Genomic DNA, 26239 nt, shown 5'->3' with positions numbered 1-26239 from the left:
CACACTGTAAAGCTATTTAATTTACCCTTAACCATTACATTGTGAAACAACTGATACAGATGGTGACTGCTTCATTGACACTAACATGCCCTTAAAGACTCAGTTGCAGCTTTCCGCCTCTGCTCCTGATTCTGCAGTCTCTGCCCTCCTCTTCTCTGCTATCTGTATCCATCCACATCACCCAACAGATTCTAAGCTCATGTGGGCAGAGCCCTCTCCCTTTGTTTTCCCTATGTAATTATGCTGATTGTACACTGTACTTATGTGTTTATGGGAAAGGTTTACTTATGTGTTAGCCTATACCTATGTAGTTTATTGTTCATTTTAGTCCCCTGTACTGCACTAGACAACCTGTGTGTGCCTTAGAAATAAAAGAGCATTATAATAACTTATTTAATCTGATGAACACACTGGCAGAATGTAAAATAAGTGTCACTGGTGCAGCGAGATGTGAAATGTTGGCTAGAGTGGGTTCCCATCTCAAAAGATATGTGGTGGGATGTAATGGACTCTGATATCGGCCGGCATCCCGCATCTCCATTGATTTTGGACTCCATTACATCCCACCGATTATCTAAACATCAATGAATTATCATGGCAATAAAGTGCCCCAGTTATTACCATGATTTCATGTGCTAATCCAATATTCATGAACATATACTCATACTTACCTATTCTCCCAGAATGGACGGAAGGCTCACGAAAATCGCGTGAGACTCTTGGTTTTCCTGGAAAGGAAAGCAAGTCTCCCAGAGCTGGTCTCCACCTACCCACAGGCCCTCCCCACCGCAGCCTCACATACCTAGCGAATGTGGGCAGGGCGATGACATAACTCATGCTGAGTTGCGTCATCATACTCTTCCCCCTTACTTTGCAATGCCAGTTATCTGGGCATTGTAAAGCGGGGCTGTGATGATTTTTGCCTCCAGGCCCTCTGCGCTGCCCACCTATGCTGATACCACCCTCTGTTGCACCAACATGGCTGCTCCCTCTTGGAGGGGGCAACCAGAATGTCAGCAAACCTGCAGTGTACAGCCAACAGATGTACTTACAGAGCTAGCTACAAGGGATAGTCTTAATAAAGGAGGTTATACTGTTTTGTATAGTAGGGCTCATTCACAACTCTTGTTTTTAGTTTCTGCACAGAATCACAAAATCTTAAAATACAAACTGATTATGAAAACAAAGAAGGTATTAAAACAACAAACTGTGGCAAGTTGATAATTTGTCTCCGAAATAACATTTTGACCCAACTTCTATTGACTTGTGAATTCTTTTAAAATATTACAGAATTAGTATTATTATTTTTTAGATTTTGTGCATAGGACAGTTAATTAAATTTCTAATAAAAAAAAGTGTTTTTAATTAGCCAAACATTTGTGAATTTGACCATTAATAATTAATAAGGAGATTGCAAGTGTTTGGTAAGCTGTGTTTGAGTCATTTTTATCAAGTCTGCTTAGTTATGTGTGCAAGAATATAAACACAACTAAAGTGCAATACTAGAAGAGGGGGCGCATGTGCAATATCTGTGTGCCCCCCCCCCCTCCTCCCATCGCATGTGTTGAGAAGACTCTGGCACGATTCCAGAATCTACTGCGTATGTGCATATGTGTAGGAAAATGGCATTGGTGCCTTTTTCCCAGTGATTTCTTTAGCGACAGTGGCAAGTTAAGTACAGTCAGTGGGTGTAGAGCGAGTGGTGTGGCCACGCCTTGACTCTGGGGGCTATGTGCAACACACACCCTGCACCCTGATTCTGTGGCTACAGTAAGGTATTTACAGTGTTGAATTGACAAATATTACAAATCAAAGTCTGCAGCAGTTCAATACTCTAGTTGTGATTTCACAAAATGTTTAACATGATGTATCTGTTATTAGACTTCTACGATATCTGTGATTTGATGGAGTGCGGAGGAACCTGTCTGGACACTGGAAATTGCATTTGCAGTACTGGAACAGTTCTAGGTCCTGATGAGCAAACCTGTTTGGGTGAGAAAAGTTGATATAACTAATCATGAAAAAAAAATTTATTGCGCATAGAATAGCAGTTGTTCTATTAATTTATTGGTCCATCACAGGTGCATGCAAAAGAAAGGTTAATCTAGACAAGAAAAAAACTAAACAAATTCCCCCAGAACACTGCAATGGGCCAGCAAAAGAGACATACATCCTACATTATAAGAGCAATGCAGAGATCTCAGTTACATACATTTGCAAGCACATAGTAAGCCATCAGTCACTGTAAGGCATCTCTGCTTGGTAGTCCTAAACTACATGATAATAGAACCATTTTGGGTCATACATATATGTATTTCAGAATTGAGCGCTGAAGTACCCCTAATATGAGTTAATTTATACCACGCTAATGCACAAGTTTTACGTTTATTTTATCTTTTATTTATAAAAATCGCACATCTGTAATTCATTACACTAGCATGCGGGGGGATGCCCAGCACAAGACGTCATGCAGCCATCACGGCCCGCCCTGCAAATGGTCTGGACACCTTCCCCCCCCCCCCCCCATCCCATACCACTGCGATGCCCCTCCCGCCCCAAGAAGGCATCTGCCTGTCAATCAGGTAGAAGCGTTCGTATATGTGAGATGCCGTCACATCTCACAGCGTGCACATGCGCAGTGCAGCTTCTGTGCGTCCGCACACTTCATAAGATCCTAGCATTCAAACGCAATCGTACCTGCTTTCCATGCTGAATCGAGCCCTATAATGGAAGTACAATGCAACAATTAATTATGTATCATAAGCTACAAAATGCTAAGTTTGATGCCTTGTGTGGCACTACGCTGTTTCTTGTTCATTTATCTGGTAACCCAGATCCCATACCATGATAGTAGCCTACAGTAAGATGTGTTTGATATTGTATATAGATTTTTCTGAAAATTCTTTATATATTTACAGTAAATATGCAGGATTGTACTCTAGAATTGCAGTTGAATGATTGGTTTAATGAAGTCTACAGTATGATAAGTTTGAAACATAATTTGTACCAATCTGTAAAGTGTTTTTTTTTATTTTATATTAAAATCCCTTTCTTTCAAGTTCCAATTAGTTTTACATAGAGCTAAAAATGTAAGCAGATAATCTTTTACATAAGAGGGCATTATGAATTTATTGGTCCTTTAAATGTTTAATGTGTTCAAATGCAGACATTTCTGTCTCGTTGTAGCACAAAATCAGGGTGTAATGTACCTGTTTTTCAAACATTTTCCGATATTGAATCCCTCTTTAGCAGGGCATCTCATACAAATTTTTGCAGAACCCCAGCATGTTACAGCAGAATGTCCACCTCACATGCATGGTCAACAGACCGTGGAGGCACAAAACAGAAGCAAAGTGACCACTTATGCGATCACTTAATTTCTTACACATCGCAGGTACAAGCTTCTTTTTGGAGCCGCTGTCAGTGGATGTGTTTTTTAATACATTCATGCAATGGTTAAGTTTATACCCCATGTGAAGGCTTTGGTGGTAGCAGAGTGAGGCAGAAGGTGTCAGTTAAGTATTTGGTAGCAGGGGAAGGCAGAGAATGGAAATAGGTAGTGAAGAAGGTAGAGTGTGACTAGGTAGAGGCAGTGGGAGACTATGGTGGCAGTGGGTGACAGGAGGAGGTAGAGGGTGCAGGGAGAGGCAGTGGAGGACTAGGGATGCAGGGGTAGGCATTGAGTGATGGGGAGGCAGTGGGTGGCAGGGGAAGGAAATGGTAGGCAGAGGGTGAACAGGAGAGGCAGTGGGTTACGGGATGGTAGTGGGTGACGAGGCGGCAGAGGGTGACATTGAGCTAGGGGAAGGCAGATGGTGGCATGAAGAAGAAGGGGAAGGCAGTGGGTGGCATGGGAAAGCAGAGAATGACAATGGGAGGTAGGAAAAGGCAGGACAGAGGCAGAGGGTGATAGGGGAACGACAGAGGATGGGTGGTAGAGAGTGGCAGTGGGCATCAGTGCATGACTAGGGGGAGGTAGTTGATGTTTAATGTGTATTCACATTTCCCTTCCACATCCGACACTGTGGGCTCTTCTGTTCCCCCTCCGTGTTCTGTGCTCCCCTATTCCCCCATCCACAGACACATCCCATACTGTCTGTGCTCAGTGCTCCCTTCCTGCTCACTCCTTCTTCCCCCTCCTCCACATCGGTCGTCCCACAATTTTTGCTCCCTTTCCACCCGGGTACACTTACATCACAGACTCAGGGAAATTCCAGCTTGCTGGCATCTGGATCCCCTGTGTCTGACAACAGTCCACTGATGACTGCCTGTTTGTTGACAGCTGCTGCTGGGTACCATTCCAATGTATTAATTAACTTACAGATGTGTCCTACCTTGTTTGCACCATACACTGAAGTGCCAAAAGCCATGAGATACATGCCTAGTATTGTGTAGGACCCCCTGTAGCCCGGCGAAGTACAGCAACTCCACGTGGATTGATTCCAGAAGTGGACAGTAGACCTCTGGAGAGATGTTGACACGTGCCATCTGGATAGCTTTCCACAGCTTCCTGATATTTGTAGGTGTAGGCACTTGGGTGTGAATCGAACCTATCCACCATGTCTCATAAATGCTTGACTAGGTTTATGTCTTGCAAATGTGGGGGCCACACCATTTATCAGAATTCCCCAGAATGCTCCTCGAGCCAATTAACATGTTGGCAGTCATCCACAGTCCAATTAGCGATGTCACGAGTCCAGGTGAAGTGCTGTGTCTGGTGTCATACTGTTAACCGGTGCCCTCTGGTGGGTCTTCTGCTCTCATATTCCATGGAAGCTAAAGAACGCTGCACTGACCTGCTGGATATGCCTCTGGTACTGCCTGCATTGAATGTGGTTGTAATTTAAGCCAGTGTCTCTTAACTGTTACCACGGACAATTCTAGCCAGATGCTGCTGGTCATGATCATTAATCATCCGTTGTCGGTCACTGCACTGTTAACGGTCGTTGGTAATTTATTTATTTATTTATTAACAGTTTCTTATATAGTGCAGCATATTTTGTTGCGCTTTACAATTGGAACAACAGTAACAGAAGTAGAACAAAACTGGGTAAAAACAGACAGACATAGAAGTCGGAAGGCCCTGCTCGCAAGCTTACAATCTAAATGCCTTCCATGAGTCATTCCTGGAACGCACTCAGCACCATAGAGCACGGAATTTTGAGTGTCTGCAAAACTTTGGAAATGGAATGTCTTATCATACCCCATATCACTCACTATCATACCCCATTCAAACTATGCATGTTGTCTTGCCATGGTGTTCATACTGACTCAATAGATGTCAGATTACAACTGATACATGTCTGGCCATTTCCACGACATCACAGTATGGTGGAACTACCTACATTACCGTTGCATACTGCCATTTGTGGCTGCTGCTGTGGGCTGCAGCACAGACCACACATAAAAGGTGGGGTGGAGGTGGTTAACACATAAACATGCCTGTAATGTTGTACGTAATATACGTGCTGGCTGCCTGTCCTTGGGGTTCAGTAGGACTGATGTGTTTCACAGCTGCCACCGTCGCAGCACTTGAGACCCATTCCTCATCTTGACCTTCCTGTATAATAAGCCCGCCTTACAGACTTCAGTGGCTACTTACACAGGAGTCTGGGGGCGGGCTTACAGAAGAAGGACAAGCTGATTGCTGTGTCCCAAGTGCAGCTGGCTGCGGCTGTGAAACACAGCAGCACTGCTGATCCCCTGGGGACAGGCAGCCAGCACATATATTACATACAACATATGTGTTAAAAAAACCCTCCCATTTTATGTGTGGTCTGCCCTGCAGCCTATGGGCAGCAACCACTGCATACTGCTATCTCGTGACTTTTGGAACTTCAGAGTATGGCACGACTTTATTCCTGTAAAATTCTTACTTTTTCCTGAATTTTGCATGTAATTAACATCGTAGGTGCACATGCATTTGCCTATAGTATGCTGCTGTAGGTACTTAGGAATAGTCATCTTGAAATAAACTCACAGATTAAGCATAATGATGCATGGTGCAGCTCACTCGTATTGGTCCTCTGTCCACTGGCGTATTTATAATGGGTGCAGTGTGTGCTGTGCATACTGGCTCACACCACACACGCTGCACCTATTTTTTGAATACTCACCCCTCCGGAGTCCTAGGCCGACGTCATCAGCGCTGTTACATCACCATGAAAATTGCGCCGCATCCATCTCTGCAGTATTCTGCGCATGCATAGTAGAGAAATCACTGGGAAAATGGCCACTGCGCCATTTTCCCAGAGATCTACACATGCGCAGTAGTCTGAGCCCTCTAGTGCTCAGACTCTACAGTCCTGCCGGCAGGGAGGAGGGGGCCTGAATGGAAGAGGCTGCACACGGGTCTCCTCCTCTCTTAAAGCGCCCCTGCGGCTGTCTTTTGCCTTTTTACCCAGAATAGTGAATGAGTTGCTCACAGCAGCTACATGAAATGCAAGCGCCTGTGTTCAGGGTACCCGTGCATTGTACTTTTGTTGTATTAATGATGTGCATATTTTGTGGAGAAAGTCTGTGTCTCATGATACAGCTAAGTCACAAAGTCCATGGTGCACCAAACGGGGCAACTTGTCATGGTTTGAACATTGTTCTATGTGGACATACATATAGAACGAAGACATGCTTCGAGGACTATCCACCTCATTCTACCGGGTTGGGTATGAAACACCCAAAACCTACCTCCCCCCTTCCCCTACACCCTAATCCTAACTTCCCCGGGGGTTGTCTAAACCTTCCATCCCCGGATAGTACTTACCCATCCTGCTGTCTGGATGATCGTGATCCCAACGCCCAACGGTCAGGATTCCGGAACCTGTGTCCTGGCCCCTTTCAGATTCCGTCATCGGCATCCCTTCCGGGATGCAATTGTAATCTGAAAGTCTGCGTGTGTGCTGTGCTCACGAAAGTCACCCGTTTGCGGTTTTCAGACATTCACGATTGATACTCAATGAGGTCCTTAAGGTGGGTACACACTAATAGATATATCTGCAGATCAATTAATCTGCAGATATATCTATGGACGGATCGGGGACTGACGTCATGAACTGGGCGGGCGTGTACACACGCCCAGTTCAGCTGTCAATCACCGCCGGCCGCCGCAGCATGTGTACGGGTGGTCGGCCGACCGCCCCGTACACACACAGCGACGCGCCAATATATCGGTAGATATATTGGCCGTCGGCTGTGCTGCGCGGCCGACGCGATACGTCTGTGAACGACGGAGTTCACAGACGTATCGGCCGTACACACTGGCCGACGGACCTGCGATATATCGGCCGTTCAAGAGAACGGCCGATATATCGACCAGTGTGTACGGGCCTTAAGTTTGTAAAACAAGTGCAATAGTACACAATCTTATTTCCTTCACAGCAGCTCATATGTATCTTCTTCAAATATCTAGAACACATAATTGTTATTTAAAAATGTAAAACCCTACTTCCAGTGTTAATATTGACAAGGATTTTAAATTTAGTTTTAGTCTTAGTCGCTTCTTTGCATTGTTTTAGTAAAGACTTAAAGGGTTATTCAGAGATGGACGCAGATCTTGCTTCCCGCAGCAAGAGCTGCATCCATCTACTCACAAGCTGGTGGCCGACCAGCACAGGACAAAGCCACCCAGCATGTGTGTGGCGCCGCCCCACAATGCGTTCCAATTTTAATAGCGAACGCATTGATTAGAGATTGACCCCTGCCTGCGCAGCCTGGCTGTGCTGGCAGGCAGTCTGATGCCATTTTTTTCCAGAGTGACTGCATGTAACATAACGCATTCGCCCCAAATGCGGCCCGGACATGCCTGCGTTATCCGTACCACGCCCACTAAACGCAGCATCAATGCTGCCACTGTCAATCGCCTTACGGCTGCATGGTGAAGGGTCACGCATGTGCTCTATAGAAGCTGCACGTGCACAGACGCCCCTGTGTGCGAACACGCGGCTGCATTCAAATCTGAATAGACCCCTTAGTCAGTGGATCTCAGTTTTAATTTGAGTCTAATTTTAGTCCGTAAATAAACTGTAGTTGACAAATACTTTTAGGGTAGGATTAGAAATTTGTCACTTTTCTCTGAAGATATTCATATTTATCTTTATTTTCTGCATGTATTCGTGCAGAAATTGTCTATGTATAGTGTGGCATTGTGTTTGTTTGTTACCAGATAGCATGATTTTAAAAGTAATCCATAATCACAACTCTGTATAAATATCCCTTGCTGTTCTTCTCTAGAGTGCGCTGCTCCCAGTAACCATGGAGGTAATTTTGATCTGATCGTAGATGTGCTAAATGTAGCACATCTACGATCAGTTTCTGAGACATGCGGGGGGACGCCCAGCACAGGGCTAGTCCTCCCCACATGCCTGGCTATGACCCCCCCCCACCCCCCCGCAAGGGTTTGCGCCCGGCAAGTAGCTCCCTGCCTGCATAGCCTAGCTGCACTGGAAGCTGGCTACCAGACGCGCGTGACGTCACGCAGCCACTGCGGCTCACCAATGCAACGGTCCAGACACGCCTGCGTTGTCCAGGCCGCCCCGCGACCACCTCTGCCTGTCAATCAGGCAGATGCGATCGCAACCCTGAGATGCTTTTAGCATCTCACTGGGCTCCTGGGGTGCGGGCGCACTCCGCAAATGGCTTCAGTCGCTGCAGCAATCCAGTCTGAATTAGGTCCCATGTGTGTAAGAGAGTCTGAATGTCTTTGGATAGGTATCTGAATTGCACTGATAATGAATTTAGATACTGTATTCATTCACTCTCTACATATCCAGTAGTTGGAGAGTCCATATCTTTAGCAATCGTTCTATACCTGCTCTGTGCAATGGCATACTTCCCTGTTGAAAGGGAAGTCGGAACCTCCGTCCGCCCACTTGCTGAGGCTCTGCACTCTCTGAGTTACTGGCCTGCCCCCAGGCTCTCCCTGTACTGGAAATACATGCTGAGCACAGGCGCACAGGTTCAGCAACTCAGTGCGTGCTCCCCCTGCTCCCCCCACCACCATGGGACACTGCGGCCTGCAGGTGAAACAGTCCCAGAGAAACGGGACAGTTGGGAGGTATGCAGCGGTGTAGCCAGAAAAGAAGCAAATACCCCCAACCAGCATTTTGGCCTACTGAGTTCTTTTTTAATGATCTGCATTTGGTACGGGTATTTTTTACTTATCTGAGTACACATCCTTTGGCAGCTCTCCTTGAGATTGTGGTTATGACTCCTACCTACAGTATATTAATCTTTGAGAATTTAAGGTATCCTGCACTTGTGGGGTGTATGTTAGGTCAATAGTTCTCATGTCGGCAGAAAGCATAGCTTAAACCTTCCCTACCCTTCACAACCTGACCCTAGCACCCCTCCATGCAGCCTGACCCATAACACTAACAGTCCATATACTGAGTATGTCGATATTTTATAGGTCAACATTGTGAACATGTAACATTCTGAGGATGTCGCCATGGTGGACAGTGGTGTTGACAGTATGAATGTTGACTTGTTTATTGGCAACCATCTGCCTGGATACCCTGCAATTGGCTGACACCCTGCTCCTATCTATTAGAGTCTTTGACCACATCAGACTATAAAGCCCTGCCACAGATGTGCGAGTACACACAATGGTCTTTTGCCATTCAACAGAACGTACAGTATTGCTTGTAAGCCTTTCTTCTTCCTGACTTCAAAACTTGGCTGTGCTACTAATTCTGTGCCTTCAATACCCATGGAAAAAACACAAAAACGTGCCCATCACACTGCCATAAACCAGTAAAAGTGTGTTCTGTATGTAAATGAAATGCAAAAGTCTTACGTGGTAAGCCATTCGACATTCACATCACTTCTGCTAAGAGTGGTCCTGCTCTAAACAATGAGAATCCCTCTATCAGGGTATACATTCATGTGTTTTTAAATTGAGAGTTTGCGTGGGGGTACAGGAGAGAACAAAATGTGTTGTATAGGATGTGGATTTCTTTAATTACAGTTTAAAAAACTTTATGTAATTAAGTATATACCTTAAAAAAATGGTGGTAATAAGGCTGCCCCCAGCTTCTGTCATTTTTTTTCATTGATTGTATATCAATCCATTCATTGACAACTGTTGTGAACATGGTACAGACACAACTTCCTAAGGGCCAGATGTACTAAGCCTTGAAAAGTGATCAAATGGAGAGTGATAAAGTACCAGCCAATCAGCTCCTGTCACTTTTCAAGCCCATCCTGTAACATGACATTTCGGAGCTGATTGGCTGGTAGTTTATATATCTCCATTTTATCACTTTTCAAGGCTTAGTACTGTACATCTGGCCCTAAGTGACATAATCTAGCTAACATCATCGGATTTTAAACACTAAATGCCAAAGCCACTGAAGAAAAGACGACATGTATGGACTGTAGTTTGATACAAAGGCTGTGAGCATATTAGATTTGTTTTATGAAGGTGGAGCTCTGTAGATGTATGTTGTGTTGCTTTAATGTGGAGGACAGGAAGTTGCATCACTGCTCTCAAGGAAGTGCTTCTGCAGCTATTATACAGGATGGTAGAGTGAGTAAAAACTAGAGATGTGCGGCTGGCACTTTTCGTGTTTTGTGTTTTGGTTTTGGTTCTAATTCCACTTTCGCGTTTTGGTTTTGGCTTAGGGGGTCATTCCAAGTTGATCGCTAGCTGCCGTTGTTCGCAGCGCAGCGATCAGGCTAAAAATCTGCATTTCTGCACATGCGTATACACTGCAATGCGCATGCGCAACGTACGGGTACAAAATCCTTTGTGGTTTTGCCCAGGATCTAGAGAAGCTTTCAGTCGCACGGCAGAATGCAGGAAATTGACATGAAGTGGGCGTTTCTGGGTGGCAACCGACCGTTTTTAGGGAATGCTTAGAAAAATGCAGGTGCGTCGGGGAAAATGCAGGTATGGCTGGGTGAACGCTGGGCGGGTGTGTGACGTCAAAAGCCGTCCCTCCATTGTTAGAATCAACGCACACGAAGAGTAACTACAGGGCTGGTCTTGTTTTGCACAAAATTATTTTGCAGCCGCTCCGCTGCACAAGCATTTGCACTTCTGCAAAGCGAAAATACACTCCCCGGTGGGCGGTGACAATGCATTTGCAGGGCTGCTTAAAGTAGCTTGCGAACGGTCAACTCGGAATGACCCCCTTGGTGTTGCCAAAACCACCCTTTCGCGTTTCGGTTTTGGATCTGGATGATTTTTGAAAAAAAACATAAAAACGGCTAAAATCACAGAATTTGGGGGCAATTTTGATCCTATGGTATTATTAACCTCAATAACATTCATTTCCACTCATTTCCAGTCTATTCTGAACACCTCACACCTCACAATATTGTTTTTAGGCCAAAAGGTTGCACCGAGGTGGCTGTATGACTAAGCTAAATGACACAAGTGTGCGGCACAAACACCTGGCCCATCTAGGAGTGGCACTGCAGTGTCAGACAGGAGGGCAGATATAAAAAAAAAAGGTCCCAAACAGCACATGATGCAAAGAAGAAAAGGAGGTGCACCGAGGCTGCTGTATGACTAAGCCAAGCGACACAAGTGTGCAGCACAAACACCTTACCCATCTAGGAGTGGCACTGCAGTATCAGACAGGAGGGCAGATATAAAAAAGGCCCCAAACAGCACATGATGCAAAGAAGAAAAAGAGGTGCACAGAGGCTGCTGTAGGACTAAGCCAAGCGACACAAGTGTGCGGCACAAACACCTGGCCCATCTAGGAGTGGCACTGCAGTATCAGACAGGAGGGCACTTTTCAAAAACTGGGCCCCAAACAGCACCTCATGCAAAGATGTAGAAGAGGTGCAATGAGGTAGCTGTATGACTAAGCCAAGCGACACAAACAATTGGCCCATCTAGGAGTGGCACTGCAGTGGCAGACAGGAGGGCAGATATCAAAAAAAGGCCCCAAACAGCACATGATGCAAAGAAGAAAAAAAGGTGCACCGAAGTTGCTGTATGACTAAGCTAAGCGACACAACCACCTAGCCCATCTAGTAGTGTCACGCTGTGGCTGAATGTCGAGAGTGAGCCGCAATTGTTTGGTTCACTGACAGCATCTCCAGCATGCCCCTGTCATTTTTAAAAAATTCTGCAATTGGTGGACTTATACGGCAGTACCCCAGGACTAATACAGCAGTACCCCTGGACTCATAAGGCAGTGTCAGACAGGATGGCACTTTTCAAAAACTAGGCCCCCAAACAGCACCTCATGCAAAGATGTCGAAGAGGTGCAATGAGGTAGCTGTATAACTAAGCCAAGCGACACAAACAATTCCAACTGGAATTATATGTCCAAATCACTGGAATTATACATCCAAATCAGTGGAATTAAATGGCAAAATCACTGGAATTATACGTCCAAATCACTAGAATTAAATGGCAAAACTACTGGAATTATACGTCCAAATCACTGGAATTATACATCCAAATCACTGGAATTAAATGGCAAAATCACTGGAATTATATGTCCAAATCACTGGAATTATACGTCCAAATCACTGGAATTATACGTCCAAATCACTGTAATTTTACTGCAAAATCACTGGAAATATACTACAAAATCACTGGAATTATACGTCCAAATCACTGGAATTAAATGGCAAAATGGAGGTTGAGGGCTTCCATCGTCATGTGAAGCTGAACCACTAGTTATGAACATAGGCCAGGGCCTTAGCCGTTCCTTGCCACTCCGTGTCGTAAATGGCATATTGGCAAGTTTATGTTTCTCCTCAGACGATTTAAATTTCTTTTTTTTGGGTGTTTTTACTGAACATTGGGGGTCATTCCGAGTTGTTCGCTTGCTAGCAGATTTTAGCAGCATTGCACACGCTAGGCCGCCGCCCTCTGGGAGTGTATCTTAGCTTAGCAGAATAGCGAACGAAAGATTAGCAGAATTGCGAATAGAAAATTCTTAGCAGTTTCTGAGTAGCTCGAGACTTACTCCTACACTGCGATCAGCTCAGCCCGTTTCGTTCCTGGTTTGACGTCACAAACACGCCCTGCGTTCGGCCAGCTACTACCCCATTACTCCAGACACTCCCGCGTTTTATCCTGGCACGCCTGTGTTTTTCTGCACACTCCCAGAAAACGATCACTTCAACAATGAAAATTCTTAGTTCGGATGTGAGCAAATCTACTAAGTTTTGTGCTAAAATACTTAGCGCATGCGCACTGCGTATCATGCGCACTTTTGCCTTAATCGCTCCGTTTAAAATCGGCAACGAGCGAACAACTCGGAATGACCCCCATTGGCTTTTTGGATATTACATGCCCTCTACTATCACACTGGGCATCGGCCTTGGCAGACGACGATGGCATTTCATCGTCTATGTCAGTGATGGCTAACCTTGACACTCCAGCTATTGTTGAACTACATATCCCAGCATGCCCTGCTACAGTTTTGTTATTTGGCCATGCTAAAACTGATGCAGGGCATGTTGGGATGTGTAGTTCAACAACAGCTGGAGTGTCAAGGTTAGCCATCACTGGTCTATGTCATGGCTAGTGGCAGCAGCTTCAGCACTAGGAGGAAGTGGTTCTTGATCTTTCCCTATTTTATCCCCCAAATTTTTGTTCTCCATTATTTTTCTGGAGTTATATAACACAATATTTAGCACAGGGATGATTGATGGCTGATGCACAGGACACTGCCACTGTTCTGATGCAGAATAACACAGCAACACTGTAAGGGACTATTATTATTATTATTATTATTATTATTATTATTATTATTATTATACGGCAGCAGTGGACATATGACTGCAGAGTATACCACTGTGACTGCCTGGTCACTGGAATGACTGATGGCTGATGCACAGGACACTACCACTGGACTGATGCAGTACAATACACCGGGTGGTCTTCAGTATGCCGACTGACGGGATCCCGGCGCACAGTATACCGGCGCCGGGATCCCGACAGCCGGCATACCGACACTTATTCTCCCTCGTGGAGGGAGAATAAAATAGCGTGGCGCGCGTAGTGCACCACCGTGCCCGTAGCGTGGCGAGCGCAGTGAGCACGCAAGGGGCTCATTTGCGCTCGCCACACTGTCGGTAAGCCGGCGGTGGGGCTCCCGGCGCCGTTATGCTGGTCGCCGGGAGCCCGACCGCCGGCATATCGTAGTGAACCCAATACACCACCACTGTACTGATGCAGCACAACACAACAGCAACGGACATATGGCAGCAAGAAGACACATCCACTGTGACTGCCTGGTCACTGGAATAACTGTTGGCTGATGCACAGGACACTACCATTGGTCTGATGCAGCACAATACACCACCACTGAACTGGTGGTGTATTGTGCTGCAGCACAACACAGCTGCAATGGACATATGGCAGCAAGAGGACACAACCACTGTGACTGCCTGGTCACTGGAATGACTGATGGCTGATGCATGGGACACTACCACTGGACCGAAGCAGCACAATACACCACCACTGAACTGATGCAGCACAACACAGCAGCAATGGACATATGGCAGCAAGAGGACACAACCACTGTGACTGGACAAATACAGCACAAGACACGGACACTGAGAGAACGGAGACATGTCCTCTCTGTACGCTCTCCAATGCCGGAGTGAAAATGGCGGTGACGCGCGGCTCCTTATATTGAATCCAAACCCCGTGAGAATCCGACAGCGGGATGATGACGTTTTGCCTGTTCTGGTTTCCGAGTCAGGCGGGAAAACCCGAGCCTGTCTCGGAACCGGACTCAAATGGTGAAGTTCGTTACGGTTTGGTTCTCTGAGAACCGAACCCGCTCATCTCTAGTAAAGATACGCTTCTGCAGTTCTCAAGAGTCCTGTGGTGATTTCACACAGACCACTTTACAATCTCTTCTTTGATAATACAGGTTGAGTATCCCATATCCAAATATTCCGAAATATGGAATATTCCGAATTACGGAACTTTTTTCGTGAGAGTGAGATAGTGAAACCTTTGTTTTCTGAAGCTCAATGTCCACAAACTTTGTTTAATACACAAAGTCATTAAAAATATTGTATTAAATGACCTTCAGGCTGTGTATACAAGGTGTATATGAAACATAAATGAATTGTGTGAATGTACACACACTTTGTTTAATGCACAAAGTTATTAAAAATATTGGCTAAAATGACCTTCAGGCTGTTTGTATAAGGTGTATATGAAACATAAATGCATTCTGTGCTTAGATTTAGGTCCCATCACCATGATATCTCATTATGGTATGCAATTATTCCAAAATACGGAAAAATCCGATATCCAAAATTCTTCCGGTCCCAAGCATTTTGGATAAGGGAGACTCAACCTGTATTATGTAAGTTTTTTGTATGACCTGATATTATTGCACTGTAACTTTGTCTATAACAAAACAGTAGTGCCCTCTATGGGAAGAAAAGGAACAGAGTAAAAGAGATTATAGCTGAGCACCTCTCATTTCATTCTTTTATGGCTGCTCAGTATACAATTCGGGATGAAGCATTACCTGCTCTAACAAGAATGATTAGCCTCCCCTCTCATGCAGATGAAATTATGGAGGGAAATACGTTAAAAGCTAAGTGGATAATCAGCCGTGTCCTCCTGGAGATAAAGAATGAGCAGCTTTAACTCTATATGAATAGGACCAAGGATATTTTTAGTTTCCATTTGCCAGGGGAACAGAAGCTGAATTCTTTCTGATTTATCACAACCCTTGCTTCAAACACAATGGAAAAATCATCTGCCAGCAGCTATTACTGATCTATTCATTTATTCTGCCTGAATCATGTTAGAGATCTGGTAACTTCAAGAAAAATAGGACAGCATGAAATTGTTAAAGATACTGTAAAGGACAGACCGGGAAATAACAGAGAAAGGGGCATGAGAATACCTGAACCTTTTGTTGCATCAGTAATGATACAATAGATTGCTGATTCGTTGTAATTCCAATAGAAATTCCCCTATACACAGTTACACACACATATCAACCACTAATGTCCACCTTACGTAATGATAGAATCTGTGCAATGTAACACTTCTTATCTAATAAGCAATAATCAGGTATCATTTGGTGATGTTATTTGCTGCAGTGACTCTGGGTATTGTCAGTGCTTTTTTCCAAAGACAAAAACATTCCATATAAAAAAATGACATTAAAAAATAGTGTGCTCAGCCTGTGGGGGAGCTGTATCAAACATTAGAGATAAAGTGGAGAAGTTGCCCATAGCAGGACCAGCTTTTAACTGTCATTTTATAGAAGGTGCTAGATAAATGATAGCCAGAAGGTGATTTGTTGCTATAAGCAACTTCTCCACTTTACCTCTCTCTAAGGTTTGATACATCTTCCCCATCATGTGTGTCCATTTATAGTGAACATTAAAGAGTATAAGGCATACATACACCTACTCCCCTGCATAGCTAGAAATGGGAGGCAGTCAATTGACTGATGCTGGAATCCCGTCACCAGCTGGAATACCACGCCACCACCCGAGGGGGGAATAGAACGCCACTAAGCCGGAAGCGTGGCGAGCGCAACAAGTCCGCATGGGGACATTCTGCGCTTGCCGCTGGGATCCCAGCGTCGGTCTCCTGACCGCTAGGATCTCATACTGGTCCCTGAAGCACCTGAAACGTCTAACCACAGAATTTCAAAACTAAATTAATGATGGTTAGTGCAAAACACTGATTATTAACATTGTGGTAATTTGCAGCAATCAGTCAGAACGTTTATTAACAGAAAATGATTTACAGTGTACAGTTAGGGGGCCTTCTTATTAACGGACACTCAATAAATGCATTAATGAATATCCACTATACATCCACAATAACAGAACCAATTACATTACTGGCAATTACTTTGTCCCATTAAAACCTCATTCACTGCTTGCTTATTATAGCAGCAAAGGAGGTGTTTGTACTGCACATGTGTTGTGCAGGGTCGCGGTTTCCGGGGAGGGATCTGGAACCATAGAGGCTAGAGCAATCCATAGCATTGGATTAATAAATAGGCCCCTTACAGTTGAAAGTAAAATGTCAAATGCATTTGCTCAAATATGCATCTGTAGAATTACATATACTCTAATAACATTAGGATAGTTTCTCTTACATTAGCAGCAGGCTGCATGCGGCCCTCCAAGCCACCACCTTTTTGTCAGATTTGTTTGTTAGAGTTTGTAACACTTGTTTAAATTACCTTCTATTTTGTTTTTACAGGAATGTGTCTTTTATTGATTTAATATTTTGTTCTAATTTGTTTGAGATTAAGGTTAATGTGCGGCCCTGTTGATGGTGAGAGGACCACCCACATGTCCCCTAAAGTGGGCCAGGTTGCCTATCACTTGTTTGCTTGCATCTCCTTTCCAACACTGAAAGGAAATATATAGTGAAAAACAAAGTTGTGGATGTTCTTATTTGTTTTACAACATGAAGCACATACACAAACTGCTTTTTGCGTGACTATTCAAATGTTTTGTAGATGAAAATGAATGTGAGCACAACAATGGTGGCTGTAGTGAGGTCTGTATCAACCTAAAGAATTCCCATCGCTGTGACTGTGGAACAGGACGAGTGCTTCGCAGTGATGGAAAAACGTGTGAAGGTGATTTATGTTCTCCGTGATTTTATTTACTTTATTTACAGTTACTTACAGTAGCTAGCGCACACACATTACGCAAAACTTTACAGAGAATATTGCACTAATTATATATATATATATATATATATTTTTTTTTTTTTTACCATAAGTGTAATTGACTTACCAGTATGTTTTTGTAATGTGGTTATATATATACAGTAAACACACCAGCGCTGGCTGTTTATGAAAGGACAGAACAGCTTGTATAATATAAATGTAACAAATATATTAAAAATTGTCAGCATGTAGTATGGATCCAAGTGGCAAGGCACAGTGAGCAGCATGCTGGCTCAATGCGTTTCTCTGGTATAAACAGCTTCATCAGGAGCATGCTACATACTACATGCTGACAAAAATTGGACCTTTCCTTTATCTGTTTGGGATTTTACAGCAACTGTCCTAACAGATCCCCATTGTTCAAGAGGAATCTTTCCTAAACCAAGGATTAAGGGGATTGCACCATCCGTAATTGACTTACCGCATAGCCAGATTAAGGGGGGGGATGCTGGGCATACTGTACCCCGGGCCCCCCTTTGTCAGGGGGCCCCCTGGCCAGAGCACACTGACATCACTAGATTTCCCTCTTTAGCAGCAGCAGAACCAGCAGCCAGAAATATCGCTGCAATAAGCGGCACTACATATTTGGGAAACTGCTAAATAGACACCTAGGATACCGCTGCAACTCCAGTGTGTATTGAAGGACAATACAGGCTATAATCTACAGTATATACATGTTCTACATATGAGCATGTAGAAATGGTGATATTGCCCATATTAACCAAATTGCAGTTTATTTTCTAAGCAACAGCACATAAGTTAAAATAACAATGTTTGGTTACTACGGGCAATGCCATCTTTTCCACACAGTTACATGCACAACAGTTTTTATAAATGTCCCCTAAGTTAAATTAAATGATCATTTGCTGCCCAGATAGCGGGCAACAACACTACAATGGGGAATGGCCCAATCCCTGCAGTTCATGGAAGTTCTCAATGGAGTGCCCATTACATGCAGGCTTCACTATCAGCAAATATATACTGTGTGTGTGTGTGTATGTATATATATATATATATATATATATACATACATATGAGATGTGCACCGGAAATTTTTCGGGTTTTGGTTTTGGATTCGGTTCCTCGGCCGTGTTTTGGATTCGGACACGTTTTGGCAAAACCTCCCTGAAAATTTTTTGTCGAATTCGGGTGTGTTTTTGATTCGGGTGTTTTTTTTTCAAAAACCCCTCAAAAACAGCTTAAATCATAGAATTTGGGGGTCATTTTGATCCTTTAGTATTATTAACCTCAATAACTACAATTTCCATTAATTTCCAGTCTATTCTGAGCACCTCACACCTCACAATATTATTTTTAGTCCTACAATTTGCACCGAGGTCGCAGGATGACTAAGCTAAGCGACCCAAGTGGCCAGCACAAACACCTGGCCCATCTAGGAGTGGCACTGCAGTGTCAGACAGGATGGCACTTAAAAAAAATAGTCCCCAAACTGCACATGATGCAAACAAAAGAGAAAAAGAGGTGCACTGTGGTCGCTGGACGGCTAAGCTAAGCGACACAAACACCTCAATATCACAGGAATTATTCATTCTAATCAATGGTATTATTGGTCCAAATCACTGGAAGAAAATGACAAAATCACTGGAATTATTCTTTCTAATCAATGGTATTATTGGTCCAAATCACTGGAAGAAAATGACTAAATCACTGGAATTATTTGGCAAGATCACTGTAATTAATAATTATAAATCACTGATATTAATTGGTAAAATCTCGTTATCGCCTGCCTAGTGAAGTGGAATCTAGATGGGATTTTGTACCGGGGACACAATAACTTCATCAATTGTCTAAATCCCACTGCACTAATGGCGGAAAATGGGCACACGTCTAACAGCGCACTGATTATACTGAGAACTGATTATACTGATCACTGATGATACTACGGAGAACTGACACTGAGCAGCGATAACAGCACTGGACTATTGTACTGTAGTATACTGGTCACCACAATGCAGCACTGACACTGAGCACAGATATTAAGCACTGATCAGGATACTAGAAGTGACACAGAGCTGCAAGATACAGCAATGGCCTACTGTACTGTACTACTATATAGTACTGGTGGTCACCACAATGCTGCACTGTACTACTATATACTGGTCACAACAATGCAGCAGATATTGAGCGCTGATCAGGATACTAGAACTGAGTCTGACACAGAGCTGCAAGATACAACAATGGCCTACTGTACTGTAATATATGTATACTGCTGGTCACCAAAATGCTGCACTGTCCTACTATATACTGCTCACAACAATGCAACACAGATATGGAATGGATACTTGCAGTGACACAGAGCTGCAAGATACAGCAATGGCCTACTGTACTGTACTACTATAATTATATACTGGTGGTCCCCACAATGCAGCACACTGAGCACAGATATTACCAGGTGTATCTCACACATCGCTCAGTACAGATTACAGGATGTATAATCACCAGGTGTATAACACACGTCGCACAGTACAGTATACAGGGTGTATAATTAATTACCAGGTGTATCACACACATCACACAGTACAGTATATAGGGTGTATAATCCCCAGGTGTATCTCACACATCACACAGTACAGTATATAGGGTGTATAATCCCCAGGTGTATCTCACACATTGCTTAGTACAGATTACAGGATGTATAATCACCAGGTGTATAACACACGTCGCACAGTACAGTATACAGGGTGTATAATCCCCAGGTGTATCTCACACATCACTCAGTACAGTATATAGGGTGTATAATCCCCAGGTGTATCTCACACATCGCTCAGTACAGATTACAGGATGTATAATCACCAGGTGTATAACACACGTTGCACAGTACAGTATACAGTATGTATAATTAATTACCAGGTGTATCATACACATCGCACAGTACAGTATATAGGGTGTATAATCCCCAGGTGTATCTCACACATCACACAGTACTGTATATAGGGTGTATAATCCCCAGGTGTATCTCACACATCGCTCAGTACAGTATACAGGGTGTATAATCACCAGGTGTATCCCAAACGTTGCACAGTACAGTATACAGGGTGTATAATCCCCAGGTGTATCTCACACATTGCTCAGTACAGATTACAGGATGTATAAAATCACCAGGTGTATAACGCATGTCGCACAGTACAGTATACATACTGGTCACAACAATGCAGCAGATATCGAGCACTGATCAGGATACTAGAAGTGACACAGAGCTGCAAGATACAGCAATGGCCTACTGTACTGTACTATATGTATACTGCTGGTCACCAAAATGCTGCACTGTCCTACTATATACTGCTCACAATAATGCAGCACAGATATGGATAGTATACTTGACACAGAGCTGCAAGATACAGCAATGGCCTACTGTACTGTACTACTATAATTATATACTGGTGGTCCCCACAATGCAGCACACTGAGCACAGATATTTGCAGCACGCTGAGCACAGATATGGAGCATTTTCAGGCAGAGAACGTAGATATTTGCAACACACTGAGCACAGATACGGAGCTTTTCAGGGAGAGAACACAGCCACGTCCTCTCCGTTCAATCTCCAATGCACGAGTGAAAATGGGGGCGACGTGCGGCTTTTATATGGAATACGAATCTCGCGAGAATCCGACAGCGGGATGATGACGTTCGGGCGCGTTCGGGTTAACCGAGCAAGGCGGGAAGATCTGAGGCTGCCTCGGACCCGTGTAAAATAGGTGAAGTTCGGGGGGGGGGAGGGTTCGGATCTCGACGAACCGAACCCGCTCATCTCTAATATATATATATATATACAAAATAAAATTACTGATAAAAATTAGGTTGCGAAAACTTTGCCAGTGACTCAGCCGCCGGATTTTATGCTCAGACGCCCACTGGAGGCATCTCAAATCCTCTGCTTGTGTACGATGACACAACCATTGGTTGCACATTGGTCTACGACCTTCAAAGTAACCATGTGGGCCCACAGACTGGCCGACAGAACTTTGACACCATAGCCCTTTTGACTGCGTATGGGAATACAGTTGCAGGCACTTACACACCTCAAAAATGGTTGCAACACTTCTGCGATAAGATGAGCGGGTTCGGTTTTACTCGGATTTACTCGGTTCTCAAAACGGCATCTTATTGGCTCACGGGTGTCACGTGTTTTGGATAGCCAATAGAAAAAATCCGGATAAAACCGAACTGGCGTTAATTCTGGCGTTAAATCCGAACCCGCTCATCTCTAGATTTTATAGCCACCCCCCATTACCAGCCACAAATGGTGCTGAGTGTCAATCAGGTTGCGTATAAATCCTACCAACGTCCGACATTGCAAGACCATCGCGGCACAAGCTCCTGTGGCGTGGCTGCCTGTTCTGTGTGTGATTGGCACAAAGCACTTCCAAAGAGAAGTCACTGCCAGTAGCTTATTTTTCTGTGGGGGGATTGCAGCCCCTTGGTAAAGTCCACCGCTGTATAAGTGGCATAAATATATATTATGGCCAACCATTCATGATTATGAAACTATCCTTATTCCTGTTCTAGCCTTTGTTTTTGTGTAAATACACATAGATGGAAACTTACCCAGAATTTGTTTTGCTCAAACTCCGGCCACTGAGGCAGTGAACAGGAATGCTAGCAATGCACATGAAAGGCATCGGGAATGTAAATCCCAATTTATTTTTTACTTTTTACATCTTTCATGTACTGTAATAACATTTTTCAATATTTTATCTGCATCGAATGTCAATATATATATATATATATGTATTTATTTATTTTTTTCACGCTCTGTTATGATGAGACCTGCGACTCCTTAACCAGCTCAGTGTAATAATATATTCTCTAATAGATATTGTGGGCTGTCAAAACAATAATGGAGGTTGCAGTCACAGCTGTGTGCAGTCTGGTGAAACATACCAGTGTCAGTGCCCACGGGGGCTTATCTTATCTGAGGATAACCGCACATGTCAAGGTATGGAAAACATGGAAATGATTTACATTGTTCTTTTATTATTACTCAACTGCAAATGTCAATTACATGTCTTCTCCTGCACACTTGCATGACACAAGAGAGAGGCTCTATCAAATTTTTGAAAGTCCATGTATGAAAAAGGGTGAGTGTAGTGTCAATGCATTCTGCACTGTTTCAGGTCCACTGGGACTGTAAGGCGGAGTGGCTAGTGATGGGGTAGGACTTTGGCCCTTTATCTAATTTGAATGATCTTGTACCGCACTCTGGGGGTAATTCCAAGTTGATCGCAGCAGGAATTCTGGGGGTAATTCCAAGTTGATCGCAGCAGGAAATTTTTTAGCAGTTGGGCAAAACCATGTGCACTGCAGGGGGGGCAGATATAACATGTGCAGAAAGAGAGAGATTTGGGTGTGGTGAGTTCAATCTGCAATCTAAATTACAGTGTAAAAATAAAGCAGCCAGTATTTACCCTGCACAGAAACAAAATAACCCACCCAAATCTAACTCTCTCTGCAAATGTTATATCTGCCCCCCCTGCAGTGCAAATGGTTTTGCCCAACTGCTAAAAAATATCCTGCTGCGATCAACTTGGAATTACCCCCTCTGTTAGCAACTGGGCAAAACCATGTGCACTGCAGGGGAGGCAGATATAACATGTGCAGAGAGAGTTAGATTTAAGTGTGGTGTGTTCAATCTGCAATCTAATTTGCAGTGTAAAAATAAAGCAGCCAGTATTACCCTGCACAGAAATAAAATAACCCACCCAAATCTAACTCTCTCTGCAAATGTTATATCTGCCACACCTGCAGTGCACATGGTTTTGCCCAACTGCTAAAAAATTTCCTGCTGCGATCAACTTGGAATTACCCCCATAGGGCAGTTGAGACAGCTACGGGACCCAGGTATTGAAGGCGGTGTGGTCAAATATGGGAGGCGTAGTTACGTCTCCCTCAGGGAAAAACTGTGGAAAGGACTATGTGGGTTATTCAGAGTTGTTAGCAAACCAATAAAGCACACTAATGGGCAAAACCATTTGCGCTGCAGGGGGGGCAGATGTTACATGTGCAGACAGTTAGATTTGGGTGGGGTGTGTTAAAACTAAAATCTAAATTGCAGTGTAAATATAAATCAGCCAGTATTTACCCTGCACAGAAACAATATAACCTATCCAAATCTAACTCTCTGTGCACATGTTATATCTGCCCCACTTGCAGTGTAACATGGTTTTGCCCATTAGTGTGTTTTTTTGGTTTGCTAACATCTCTGAATAACCCCCTATGCGCATTGCCATTCACTGTAAAGGGAGATATTTTTTCCTCTCTCAGCAGCTGGCCAGGGCCCATGCTAGGCCTCTCCAACAGGGCCAGGCCCATGTAATTTAGATTCAACATGGCAAAGGAGGACATTTTTCTGTCTCAGCACCTCAGGCCCAGGAAATTATACCCACCCCTCTTGGTTGGTATCCGGATGATAGATAGACAGTGTCTAGCTAGACAGTCAATAGATGGACACCATATGTTAGAAAAACAGTAGGTCGAGTAGGTCAAAAGGTCGACATGAAAAAAAGGTAGACAGTACAAAATGTCAAAATGGTCAAATGGTCGACATGAAAATGGTTGACATAAAAAGGTAGACAGGGTTTTTTCAATTTTATATGTATTTGCACTTTTTTCATACCTTCTCTATTCATGTCGGCATAGAGTTGGTTATAAACCTTGTGGTAAGCGCATCGAGCCACCGAGCCCGAAGTGTGGTGAGTGAAGCGAGCCCCACGTGGGAATGCTTTTCTACATTTGGGGGTCACAGATGACAAAACTATTCACACAATCCCTTGAAATGCAAAAAAAAATGTTGTCTACCTTTTTTTATGTCAACCATTTTCATGTCGACCTTTTTCACCCGGTCTACCTTTTGACCCTGTCAACCTTTTGTACCTTTTACTTTTTTCATGTCGATCTTTTGACCCTGTCGACTTTTTGACTGTCTAACATGTGGTGTCTATCTATTGACTGTCTAACTAGACACTGTCTATCTGTTATACCACACCCTCTTGGCTTCCCTGACCACACAGAGCATTAGCGCACCTACAGCATTATTTAAAAGGCTCTCCCTTGCTCTGTGCTGCCATATTCTCTCTGCAAAACAGCTTGATTTTTGTACTATCTATGAGTTAGCAGCGTTTGTGTCTCGCCCGGTGCTTGGATGGGAAGCCTTTGCAGATGGGCAAGAGACACATTTGTAAGTGCAGTTTGGCCATGATGAATTTAAGCCATTAATGGGTTTCAACTGATCAGTATTTGAGGCGAACAATGGGTATTGCTCTTAAGTGCTTAGAAGTAGAATTTTGATATGACATTTACACTTTTAACAGAGCAGTCATTCATATTTCATACACCTAGAGTAGATGTACTTCAGCTTTGTTGAAGCATCTGGAGAGAGCAGAGATTATGCATGTGTGATGCTTAATGAGGTCTAAACCATGTATCTTTTAATGCAATTTAGTAGCACTGAGCTGTTGTGTTACCTTTGTATGACGCCAAGTGTAGTTCTTTTAATTACCCATAAAAAGTACTTGGTCTGCTCCTGTTAAGCTGTAATGCCCACCCTGACAGTCCACAGACATTGTTATCAGCTCTTGTCATGCTCAATATTGTACTGGTGTGAATGTAGTAGACGACCTTGACCTGTACAGAGAGTGATTGTTCTGCTCCGTTACAAAGATCTGTCCGTGATGGAACATTTAATCCTACCTCTGATAACCACCAGGGATTCTCACAATTGAATGTGATAGAAGTTATAACAAGTTACATTTTCTGAATGTGTGACCTGCATTTATCTTCCCGCGGCTTCTGTAAAATATACTTTAAAACTGAGTTGAATAGTAAAACTTTTTTTTAACAGTTTTATTTTTTTCTACACCAGATTTCTTCAGTGTTCTGATTTCTTCTCTTTTCAGTTCCAGTAATATGTAAACCAAGCTCCATAGAGGTCTCTGTCCCAAAGGATCTAGTTGGGGGACTTGAGCTGTCACTGACTAATTCCTCCTGCAAGGGTGTGTCCAATGGTACTCACGTCAATATCCTTTTCACCCTGAAGACTTGTGGGACAGTCATCAAGGTGTGTAGCTGCGATAGTGACATACATTGAATATTGCACATTGTTTTGAGATCAATATATGTTTTCATGCTTATGTCTTCCTAATAACACAAGGTTATTTATGTAACTTCTTAATTTTAAAGTTAGTCATTGCCAAACAGTGACGCAGCATTTAATATATTGTGCCATTCGAATTATTGAAAAGGAAGGTAACAGAGTGTCATCTAGAGTAGCATTTAATTATCCAGATACCTGTTGTTTATCAAAATGATACATGTTTTCTTTCAATGGGAAACCAAGTGTGTCCTGAATCCATATGTGGACATTGGGCAGTGGGGGACATGATGACGTATCCTGGAATCTGCTGGTCTGCTCTCCCAGGATTGCAAGAGAATGCTCCGAAATTCAGAAGCTTACTGAACATTTCTGAAGAGTAGTTTAATGCAAGTTTTATTGATATAACAGATGTGTATTTTGGTTAAGCCTTCTGACATTCCCAGGACTCCAGCACACCTACCAATAGTCACAGTTTTTGCAGGAT

At 43.6% G+C, this 26239-nt stretch overlaps 1 protein-coding gene across 1 annotated transcript in view; it reads left to right on the top strand.

Annotated features, from left to right (window-relative positions):
- The window catches only part of OIT3 (oncoprotein induced transcript 3), a 54011-nt gene that overhangs the window by 2656 nt on the left and 25116 nt on the right, over positions 1 to 26239 (top strand). The window contains exons 3-6 of the mRNA XM_063963695.1: positions 1882 to 1992; positions 17430 to 17552; positions 22480 to 22602; positions 25559 to 25719. Coding sequence (XP_063819765.1) covers positions 1882 to 1992; positions 17430 to 17552; positions 22480 to 22602; positions 25559 to 25719 — 518 coding nt within the window. The remainder of the gene's footprint in view (positions 1 to 1881; positions 1993 to 17429; positions 17553 to 22479; positions 22603 to 25558; positions 25720 to 26239) is intronic.

The sequence above is a fragment of the Pseudophryne corroboree genome, chromosome 3, assembly GCF_028390025.1.
Source record: "Pseudophryne corroboree isolate aPseCor3 chromosome 3, aPseCor3.hap2, whole genome shotgun sequence".
Classification (NCBI taxonomy): Eukaryota; Metazoa; Chordata; class Amphibia; order Anura; family Myobatrachidae; genus Pseudophryne; species Pseudophryne corroboree.
The sequence above is the reverse complement of the archived record's forward strand: the minus strand, read 5'-3'. Positions and strand labels throughout refer to the sequence as shown.